Source organism: Pollachius pollachius (assembly GCF_949987615.1).
Source record: "Pollachius pollachius genome assembly, chromosome: 9".
NCBI classification, from domain to species: domain Eukaryota; kingdom Metazoa; phylum Chordata; class Actinopteri; order Gadiformes; family Gadidae; genus Pollachius; species Pollachius pollachius.
In genome coordinates this window covers 5,071,151-5,083,216 of record NC_136942.1, presented here as the reverse complement: position 1 = coordinate 5,083,216, position 12,066 = coordinate 5,071,151, and the positions used below count along the sequence as shown (strand labels likewise).

Genomic DNA, 12,066 nt, shown 5'->3' with positions numbered 1-12,066 from the left:
TATTTCCTGAATGGTTTGAAGTGCACCGGGAGCGCCCTCAAATCTAAATGACAGAGCCAGGCGCGTAGTCAACCAGAACAGACCTCGTCACCGAGCATTTTGCTCGTAAACATTAACATTTAAAACATAACATTTCTAACCAATTGCACTCAAAGTATAGTTCTTAAATAGTATCTACAGCATCTTTAAAGGGTAACAATGCAAAGGCCTACCTTGATTGAGAAGATCAGCGCCGCCAGTCCGAGGCAAAAGGGGTTTGCGTGGAAGAAGTTGCAGATGGACCATACGACATAGTCTCTGGGATGCTCCACAGGGTTGACGATGGTCACAACAGTGTGTTGGTCCCTGGACCAACACAGAACAATGGAAGTATCTTATATTGGAAAGGGATCTCTATTGTAATCTTGATGAATTGAACGATGAATAAAGAATTCACAGCCCACAAATAGGATTTTCACAAATCATCTCTATAGACTTACATTTTAATTTAATAAGTATACATTTTTGACCACATTTTTACAGTGGTAACTGCAATCAACAATAGATGGTTGTAAAAAATAGAAAATATATATAACCAATTATATATATATATATAACAACATTCAATACGATGATATACCTGTTATATTGCATTTCTTGTAGTTGCGGGGCTGATGGCGGTGCTGACAGCATCTCCTCTTTATGAAGTAAAGTAGGACGGCGCAAGAAGCAGTGTGGTTTTATCATGTCCGTTTGGAGAAGAAAAACACCTACCCATGCCCACGTCACACATCATAAAACCCAAAATAATTAAGTGCAATTGATTGGTCATTCCTGCCTTTCCATTCAACTATTCTTGTGGTTTTGCACCAATGTTTTATTTTCCTACATTTTATAAAATAAACAGAAAAAAAGCATATCCATTATTGAAGCATACAAGTATGAAGTGTTAGGTTTAATGTTAGCAATGGATTTAGTAATTAATCATGAAATGATTTGTCATTTTGGTTTGATACGTTTGTTTGATTACCGTAAATAACATTGACAGAGTTTTACAATACTAAAACTCTTGTTAATCTTATTGTACACTGTACACTTGTCGGTCGGCCATTCTGACTTATTTTTGAAACCAGAATTAAATCGAAAGAAACATAACCAAAAACCACAAAGCTAAAAAAACTAACTTCCCTTCAAACGGTTTATTGTAACTTTCCATCCACAGTACAACAACAATTGTCTCAATGTTTGTTTGCCATCATATATATATATATATATAAGCTATTTTGGCTCACCCCACTTTCTCATAAATAGTGTTGTGATTGAGCCTCCCAGTTCTCCTTCATTGTGGTCTATAGCAATAGCCAGTAGTCAAAGGAATGCATGAGACCCAAACAAAACACTCGGGCTAGCAAAAACCCCTCATCAGCTCTTCAAAATGTAGACCTATAGCAAAAGGCACTGCTTTAAGGTCAGATATTCCTTGCATAGAGCAAAATAATGTAAAACAAACAAGCAATAATAAGGGCATACAAGTAGAAAATGATTACAAAATATTTATCAATGTTTTCTTTGACAGTATTGATCAGGGTATAAGAGCTTAACCCCATCATATAGACCAATCAATTCATTTTAGTACAGGTTTAACAATGCATCCAGTGTATAAACCAAGCCATTGAAATGCAAATGTATTATACATAGTATTTGGGTAAGTGATACAATTGTGTTTAGACATTTCAAAATATATAACTGTAGACTGATATCTCTGTAGTAATACAAGAAGACTGGCTGCTTACCAGGGATTGGATATAGTTTGACTGGACAAAATGCAGGAAGTCTTCATGTAATCATTGTTTTTTTCATTGATTTGGAATATCTGTTAAGAAGCTATTCCTTTTCATTGAAATGCTAGAATAGAATGGTTATTAAGCCCAGATTCGTTACATTATTATTAGTACAAGATATTTTTTTAAACTGGTGGAAATCAGTTCCTGCGGAAGCCATCTTGGGTGTGCCACCTGGTCAAGATATATGACCTCACATTTTTGCGGCGGCGTTAATGGCTGTAGGGCGGGTGTAGACGTGCACATTGGAGTTCTGGAATAACAAGACGAAGAATCAAAATGTCAAGGACAAAAGAGAAAATATATATATACTATATATATATATATAAAAATGAATAAATAAAAATGCTGCTTACCTTCTGAGCCTCGGCATTGTGCTTGGTGAGCAGGCTCTGGACCTGCTTTCCATAGTCGGGATGGATAGCCATCAGGTGCTGTACCTGTTCAGAGGAAGATGGGACCCAACTCACTAGTGCTCTTGATCACTTGTTCCATGCGGGTAGGCATGGCACTACAATGTTTTTAAACTACCTCAATGTACTGATGGAGATGCACCCCATTGATTGATTGCTTTAGCATTGCAAGAAATGGAACAGCAAGGTTAACCGAGGGGTTGAAATCTGTCCTGAAACAGGAAGGTGTAGTGGGACTTAAAATATGTGTGGCCCCACCATGCGTTCCTGGATGAAGACCTGGGCTCCCTTGAGGGCTCCGGCCAGGTTCTGACAAAGTCTCCGTCGCTCCTCCTCACTCAGAACCTCGCTGTAGAAGGTCCCCGCCTGCCACACCCAAGCACACAGCAGTTAGGTTACTCACGCACACACATGTATCGCACAACCACACACACACACACACACACACACACACACAGGGTGTATATCACACAGACACACATACAGGGTGTATATCACACACACCTGCGTGTAATTGTCATCGTTGCCGCTGTTGTAGCGCGTTACGTCTGGGGACACCTTGAACTTTGACTCCAGGAAGCAAGGCTGGCAGTCGGGCGCACTGAAGCTGTTGGGGAAGTAGTTTGGAGCGCCGCCTTGAAAACACATCGGTCTGATTAAAAAGGGCACTCCAAATATTTGTTATGTGTTCAATGTACAGTTTTTAAAGAATTTTGGGCAACGCTCCAGTATCATCTGTAAATAGATGCTGTTTATTTTACGTGCCACCAATGACACGTTTACATCACTTTGCCATGTCTTCATTGAGGGTTTTGACTACAAGCTGTTTTTGGCGACAAACACAAAAAACACAAAACCACTGTGGATGTAGGGCACTGCTTGCTACACCAAATGAACGCGGTAACAGGGTTCATTAGGCCACCTGTGTAGCAAAGAGATGCAAAACATATCACTGGTGTAATCTTGTCACACACAACTCTTTCCCACTACCCCAAAGGGAGTCTCAATATGTTAAATCGTTGGAGGGCCCCTTTAAGAAAGTATAATAGCCCCGTGAGCCTGAAAAAAAGTGCAGCTTCACGCTAGGGATGGCGAAAATGTAAAATATTCTTGGCCGACCACCAAGCCTCATTAACCGGTTAACCGATCAGATTAAAATGTGCTATTTAAAATAACCATTTGAAATAACCATTTCGAGCCGCGCCAGCCGCGTGCTAATTCGTAACTCTGTTTATCTCTCTCCCGTTCTGCCTCACACACACACACACACACACACACACACACACACACGAGTGAGAGGCAGTGGCTCTAACCGCGGCACGACCTGTGTTTGGATTGAAACACGAGGTGTGCTTACTGCAAGTTGACCGTGTGCAGAGAGCGGGCTCGAACGCCCACAATGGTCCAAGATAGCGCAGACCTCGTTGAGGCCCTGCGCAGGATTCACCAGGGGCCAATCGGAAGAGGGCAGCATTAGGAGCCAATTAGGAGCTCATTTGAAACAATGCCGTGGCTCATTTAAGAAAATGACAGCTCCTAAGAGACGCCGCTTGTTTAGTTTGGAGGAGACGGAAAAATTGAGTTTGAGGGATATGTTTTTTCACTTCACGCAAAAAGATCTTGGAATGACATGGCTAACTGTAGTCTTATAGCGTTTAGTCTACTGTCCATAATAATTTAGAGATCATATTCTCTGCCGCTCACATGCGGGAATAATTAAGACTTGAGGAGAAATTAAACAGTGGACTAGAGACGCGGTGTCCGTCCAACTTCCAATAAGTCACCTCATCTCATCATCTTTTTGTGTGAAGTGAAACCAACACACACTCCACAGTCCACACTGACCCCAATTTTTGTTTTTAATTGACAAGCGACAAAATTGATCGGTTAACGTTGATACGGTCAACCATCGGTCAAACGGTCATTGGTTAACATCCCTACTTCACGCAGTTCTCATGTCATCTCATGCTTACCTTGGGGTAAGAACATGCACATACTCTACCGATAGCGGCGAGTCTGAATCTTTCAGAGTTCAAATGGAGCCCTTTAAATATCTAATGGGCATTGGGGTACAGAGTCTACTGTGAAGTAGACCTGCTCAACAGTTTAGCATTTATTAAACATAGTCTGAAGTATTCATCATTTCATTTTCATTGCCCCCTTCACCACCCACACTAAATTAGACAAGGCACAATAATAATAAATCGAATAATAAATAATAATAATAATAATAATAATAATAATAATAATAATAATAATAATAGTAAACAGTCCCACCCTGGTTATCCGACATGCACATGGGGCCGTCCCTCTGGTAGTTGGACACGCGGGTCTTGTAGGGACAGTTGACGGGGATCTGAAGGTAGTTGGCCCCCAGGCGGTGCCGGTGGGTGTCCGGGTACGAGAACAGGCGGCCCTAGGGACACACGCCAGGGGACAGGTCATGTCACGCATTGGCACAATAAATTACAATTTTCCTACTCAGTAATCTCCCAGATGCCTTTATCCGGACCCCCCTGCGGAACACAGGTTACGGGTGGACACTAAGGAAGGACACTTAGAGGTTGGGCTGTGGTCACTGGGGATTGAACCCAGTGCCTTTCGGCGGGGAGTCGACCCCCCCCTGCCAACGTTGTGCGTGACGCATGCGTGCGTCAGACATCCAGGTTGTTTACCTGCAGCATCTTGTCCGGGCTGGGCTCCACCCCGGGGGGCATGTTGCTGGGGTCAAAGGCCAGCTGCTCCACCTCGGCAAAGTAGTTGGTGGGGTTCCTGTTCAGCACCAGTTTGCCCACCGGGATCAGTGGGTATTCTTTATGGGACCACACCTGTGGGAGGCAGACAGATTGGGAAGTGACCTCCTCCACCCCTCCTCCTCCTCCTCCTCCTCCTCCAACCAAGTGGTTCCCCAACCCTTTTATTTATTTATTATTCTTATTTTAAAACGGTGATACAGACTAGCTTACACACACACACACACACACACACACACACACACACACACACACACACACACACACACACACACACACACACACACACACACACACACACACACACACACACACACTTAGCCATGCCCAAGTGCATATCACACCAGGTGGGCTCCCAATCCAAAGGTTGGGAAACCCTACTTTAACGTCGTCCTTGATGACGGATGATGTTTGGTGACGATCATTTAAAAACATTCCTGAACAATTCCAGAAACAACCTTTTACCTTGGTCAGATCGAAGGGGTTGAACCTGAACGTCTCGGCCTGCTCAAAGGTCATGACCTGGATGAAGAAGCTCCATGAAGGGAAGTTTCCGTTGGCGATGGCGTTGAAGAGGTCTCCGATGGCGTAGTCGGGGTTGGAGGCGGCCAGGCGGTCGGCCTCTTCCACGCTCAAGTTCTTGATTCCCTGGTCCGTCTGGATGGAAAGTGAGGAGAGTTTAGACACGCAGACCATCCTGTTGCACACACAGTTAACCATACATTGTTGTTTTTTGCCGAAATGTTTGTTTTATTTAAAAAAATCGCAGACCTTATTTTAAATGTTTACTTTGTATAGCCGTCCTCTACTTATGCTTTGACACCCACCAGGGATGAATGAAGTAAATTTTAAGATCTTTCTCTTTTTTTAATACAGTGATTGGTTTGCTATCCTGACCTCATCTTTCCCCTAAAAGCCCCTGGGGTTCAAAGTGCAAAAGCAAAACCGGAAACAAAAGGTGACTACATCTTGAAGCGGCTTGCGAAACCTTTTCTGTGCGAGTTTCAAGATGTTTCAAGAAATGACGATACGATTAGCGTATCGTCGTTTCAAATGTCTTTCCATCTATAAAATAATAACAATATCAATTCTAAAAGCGTCTTTCTCCGATTCAAGAACGCTTTACATGTAGGCACACCGAGTAAAAGGTTAGTACACATTAAATTAATTAATTCATTGAGTCAACATTAAATGCAGTAAGGAATTGAAGTTCAACAAGGTCAATTGGTGAGGCCAAAGTGTGGCAGGTTGGTCTTGAGTAAGCTTGGGCAGCAGGGTATTTTGAAATACTGATGGTATGATTCAACACGGTTCAAAATATAGACGCTGCACTTTCTATTCAACGTTTTTCCAACATCTTGTGAATTCATTTTTATTAAAGTAGGAGGATGAAAAATGAAGGAGTCCAAAAAACGTCAGTTGCATAGATGTGGAGACTAAAATAGGATCATTCTAAAGTCCGGCCCCGGCGGGGATCCCCACCCGTTTTACAATGAAAAGTGACATTTATAGCAGCATAAATCTGCTGTGGTGGTCTCTACAAATAATCCAAAATCTCAATAGCAAATTATTTAGTTTGAAGATAGCGGATATTCAACAGACATTCACGCTGTCAAATACAGCGATGTGATGCGGGGAACTAAAGATGTGGTCGCCGGTACGAGTCCCATATGTCTATCAGAGTATAGTGGGTCAGGGATCAGCACTCCTCTTTACAGAGCCATCATTTGGTTAAGACTTCTACACAATAGCCAAATTACAAAGTACCCAGCAGCCCTTAACAAAAGCCTAAACAACAGCTCAGCTTTTACGCTTGTTTTTTTTACCCCGGTGAAATGGCAGGGAAGTAGGACAGTATGAGCAAATGGATACCGCAGTAAGTATCGTCTCGTTTGTGTGTGTGTTCTGAGTGTGGTGAGGTTGTCAGAGCCGCAGAGGTGGGCTGAGACGATGCAGGATTTAAAGTTCAACTTTCCGGCAGCTAGTTGAAGGTTGCATGACACAAGCCACACGCAACTTGACACAAAAAAAAAATCCCCCCATAAAAATCTGTCTCATCTAACACAATTGAAATAGTTTGCTTCTGAAAAAATTGCTTGCTAGTTTTCTTGGTAGATTAAATCAAGTGGTAAGTGTCATTGCAACAGCCATTGCATCTTTGCATCTAATTTTGTATAATCTTTCCCTCAATAGATAAATTCAGACGTGTTCTGTGGATTTATTTTACGGTGCTGGCATGCTTCTTTATATCGTAATGGCTGTCCCGGAGAATAGAAAGAGCCATCAGTGTGTACCTGATTATTGATAAGCTTGAGGGAAAAGCTTGGCAAGTGAAGGTAATGATCCATCTATCATGTCACACTCTATTCAAAATCCAATGCTATTCTTGATCCAATGAGCCTTTGGTGAGCCCGTTCTCCATTTGATTCAAGGAAAATAAATGAATTAAGCTCTTTGATGCTAACTTTTGCAATCAGTGTGAAACTAGCTTGATTTATTATGGATATATCATGTCAGAATGTGTGATCGTCTGACACGACAAAAGAGTTTTCATTGGCTGTTGGCACAAAACTCTGGTTGCTCTCATCCTCTTTAAAAGTCGCAAAAAAGTTAGCTTCAGCGGATTTAAAGAGCACCGACAACAGGGCTACGACCCTGACCTTGAAGTGGAACTTGCAGTAGACGGGATGGCCTTCGGCGTTGAGCAGCTTGAAGGTGTGCGAGCCGTAGCCGTTCATGTGTCGGTGTCCGTCCGGCAGGCCACGGTCACTGAACAGGAAGGACACCTGCGGAAGAACAGCCAATGAGAAAGAGTTTGCATGCAGGGAACCACTTAGCAATTTAGCATAAATAAAATAAAAACGAAATAGGCCTTTCGGGGAACTGAAAATATTAGTTTGTATGTGAATGCTTTCTGAGCCCTCATACGATCAAAAACCCTGCGGTCTTCGGGGGGCTGGGGGTTGGTTTATCACCCAGCCGACACATTCTGCGTAGGAACCCCAACGTCTTCACTCTACCTGCAGGCATGCTTGGAGGCCTAACCCACCTGCATGCTTCAATGGCATGGGAGCCAGCAGGGGCGATACGAGATTTCAATAATGTTTTGAGTGCCGCCGGTACGATATGCATTGTCATTCTGTACATTGGCAATGCGTCTTGTCTAAAATCGCCCAAAATATATTACAATTTCTTGTGCTATTTTATAGTTTTGGTGAGTTTAAGTTGGGGTTTAGGTTCTAAAGGGCCATTGGTGTCCAACATCTTTATAAATGTGATTGTGGCCGAACAGAACATAACCTAGTTAAAGTTGAACACAAATCAACTTTAAGCAAATGCACTTTAGCGCCCTCTTTAGGATGGTACTATTTATACGCTTCCAAGATCACATTGACGTTTCTGAATGAAATGGATTTCCTTTAAAAGCTGAAATAAGTATTACAGTTTTTAGCATTGCAGATGCAAAAAAAAACAATACTCACATAAATTGATTTCTCCCTTAACATCCAAAGTAACTCACTGCGAGACAAAACATCTGCTACATGACTAAATAGTACAACAATAGTTTATGGTATCCAAGCCTGAGCAAGTTGAAGGACACAGGCGCGCGTGATGATTGCGCAACCGTCGCTGTGGTGGGGAGAAGCAGAGCTCAGGGGACGGAGATGTGGATCCACCTCAGAGCCTCACCTGATGCAGCGCCTCAGGCCGGAGGCTCCAGAAGTCCCACACCATGTCGGGGTCCTTCATGTGGGTCTGTGGGTTACGCTTCTGTGAGTGGATGAACGACGGGAACTACAGAGAAAGACAGAGCGTTACATAGAGCTGCAGTTCAGCACAAAGACCTAAAGGGAGTAATCCCTGATCCATGCTTTTGTCTGTGGTGTTTGGTTTAGTTTGTATTCCAGGTCCATCGGTACATTGGCTGTAGTTTTGGCCAAACTAGAGGACGTGTGGTCATTGGATAACATCGTCTTTGGCGCCACCTGCAGCATAAACAAAGGTAATGCGCTGCAGGACTGACCAGGAGGGCGTCTCTTATGAAGAAGATGGGGGTGTTGTTTCCCGTCAGGTCCCAGTTGCCCTCCTCGGTGTAGAACTTCACCGCAAACCCCCTGGGATCACGCACCGTATCGGCAGAGCCGGACTCCCCGGCTGGGGTTTACATAAACAAAAGGGTCTGTGTTAGGAAACAGACAAGACCATTTCCTGGAAGATTTCAGATTGGAAATGTTCCAGCTGATACCAGTACAGATATCTTTAAATAAATTCATCAACATTTCTGAATATCCAAAGGGTCATTCTTTTTAGCTTATGTACAAAACTACATGGGAAAACAGGTTATTTTGTTTACAAATAGCAAAGTTAATAAATAGTATATAACCATTAACTAGTGGTGAATATCGTAGTGATGATACCAGACATGTAGTTGGTATAGGTATTAATACATAATTACAGCACTACTACGCAATAACTTCCTCCTACCACGAAAATATTTATCCATCTTTTCTTGTTTTTGTTAAAAATGTTATAAAAAGGTATTCCCCCTCCCGCCAACCCAAATGGGAGTGTCTCTCTGTAGTAGAAAGATAAAGCTGTCTCCAATGTGTCTTACCCACGGTGGAGAAGCGAATAGCGATTGGTGTCTTTTTGCCAACGTGCTCAAACAACTTGGCTTTGCAGTAGCGTGTGATGTCATGGGTCACCTCCAAGTAGCCAAACGCACCTGTCGAGTGGAAAAAAAACAAGATTTAAAGCAACCAAACACTTTGTCTGGTCCAATGTTTCTAATAGGCAACTCATCTGAGCACGGGAAGTTTGGTTATGAAGCAAACCTTTAACTTCAGAGAATGACACCAAAGAGGAAGCTATTCAACTAAGGAAGGAGCACCAATCTAGATATACACAGTTTATTGAACACCGTGTTAAACCTTGCTACCTGAATTTTTGTTTAAGAATTTATCATCCCTGCTATGTGTGTTTTATTTTTTACTACATAGATGACCCTTGCCTAGTCATAATAACTAATGTTATACTGCACATCATTCGACGCCAAACACTTGTTTTTTCAGGTCTCAGATTAGCAAATTGTTGTTTGTATGTTTGCAATCCCATTTTGCCAAAAAACGTTGACGAACTTTGACCTCGTCACTGGCACTGCTCCCCATGAACAAACAAGGTGAGTTGACTCTAAACAGAATTTGCAAAGGGGAAGACATTTCCGAGAAACAATGCATTACAAACGGGTTGTGTTACATAACGGGTTTCTGCAACAGTCAATTTAGTAAAGAGAACACAGCCATGCTCAATACTATAAATAAATAAATAAATATAAATATAAATATATATATATATATATATATATATATATATATATATATATATATATATATATATAATATCCAAATCCTAAACCTCACTGGACTATCATCTGTCCGAAGGAGACAAGCTTTGAATTATTTACATACTTTCATTCGGTGTGCCCTCATTGTCTCTTTTCACCGCGACTAACGGTGAAGTTGAGTCTGAGTCACCGCCTTACCGTTAGTCGCGGTGACTCAGCAATTCTAGCCCTTATCTGATAAGGGTATCACAGTCTCCGGCCATGACCGGGGACTGACCCAGATGTCCTCCAATCAGATGCAGTCATCCGGGTATTCTTTTTAAATATGAGAATGAGGGAAGACCACACCCACCGGCCCCCTTGGCGTGCACCACCCTCTCGGGGATCCGCTCCCGATCGAAGTGGGCCATCTCGTCGGTGAAGACCACATCCTGGACCAGCATGGGACCCCTCAGCCCGGCCGTCATCGAGTTGAGCTTGTCCCCGACCGGCGCCCCGCCCCCCGTAGTCAGGCAGTCCGGACGCTACAAACAGACGGGTTTATAAAACAACACGTTTCATTACTCAAGACACAAGGCCGCAGTGGAGCCCAAAGTTCATGCAGGTCCTGAAAACAAGGATCATGCTTAATGGTAACGAGTCACTGAAAGTCTAATCACACACACACACACACACACACACACACACACACACACACCACACACACACACACACACACACACCACACACACACACACACACACACACCTGTTCGAACTGTTGTGTGTTTGTGCGTGTGTGTGTGTTATGTTTGTGTTTGTGTGAAGCATTGTTGATTAACAATGTTTTGCATATTTCGGTTTGAATCATTTGAATCTATTGATTTAGTCTCATATGCTCAAGCCTGCAACGACCTCAAGTGGCCCTTCACTCCGTAATATGTGAGCTTTGTACGTTCCTTCGTGAACAGTGTTGTGCAAGAACTTCAATGGTTAGTTGAAAGCATTGCTGATAATGGACTTGGGATTGTTGTTTAGTCATGAGATTAATGGTTATGTAATCACAACTGGAATTCACAGCATGCATTTGAACAATTACTTAATCTCGTGTTCTGCATAGAATAACTGAAAAAGAGTCATGCATTTAACTATTTACGCTACTATTCTACGTGAAGTGGTAAATATGGCATATGCAGTCATACAATTCTTAACTGTTCGTTAGCTTACGTTTTAACCATGACATATTCTATAACATGTTTACTATGCATTTCGGTAATATACACTAGGGTTGATCCGGGTCATGCTTTAGGACCTTATCCGACCTCTCACCCATTTCTACCCCCGATATCATCTTTAGCTGCACAGCAGAGACGCTTCGATAGCCACAGAACACACACGAACCTGCGACCCTCTGCTCTCCTTCCATAGCTTCATCTGATCCGTGGCTTTATCCCGATTCCCAGCCATCTTGGCAGGTTTAAACGGTGCTTGCAGATTCGATAGCGAGACAAGGAAAGCAACAACAGCTTCTTGTTGTTAAAGGCATAGGCCGCTGGACGTCGTCTTCCTGGACTTTATAAAGTCCAGCCCCGCCCACTCCCACTCCTATTGGCTGTCGGGGGATCGCTACACTCTCACAAATCTTTAGTTTTATTAATAAACTGAAATCTGATAGACCCGGTGGAATTCTTGGTGAACAGGGCGTTCAACTTTCTTTCGCTTGATATTTGTTAATCTTTGACCAATCGTGTGGCTTGA

At 42.8% G+C, this 12,066-nt stretch overlaps 1 protein-coding gene across 1 annotated transcript; it reads right to left on the bottom strand.

Annotated features, from left to right (window-relative positions):
- Nucleotides 1–1,517: 1,517 nt before the first annotated feature.
- Nucleotides 1,518–11,871, bottom strand: cat (catalase). The gene is made up of 13 exons (XM_079743539.1): nucleotides 11,710–11,871; nucleotides 10,683–10,854; nucleotides 9,602–9,712; nucleotides 9,011–9,141; nucleotides 8,677–8,781; nucleotides 7,647–7,772; nucleotides 5,452–5,643; nucleotides 4,909–5,061; nucleotides 4,511–4,649; nucleotides 2,738–2,868; nucleotides 2,492–2,599; nucleotides 2,177–2,260; nucleotides 1,518–2,073 (listed from the first exon to the last, which is right to left on the bottom strand). The coding sequence occupies exons 1-13, from the start codon at nucleotides 11,773–11,775 to the stop codon at nucleotides 2,014–2,016; spliced, it is 1,578 nt and encodes a 525-aa protein (XP_079599665.1). The 5' UTR covers nucleotides 11,776–11,871; the 3' UTR covers nucleotides 1,518–2,013.
- Nucleotides 11,872–12,066: the final 195 nt, after the last annotated feature.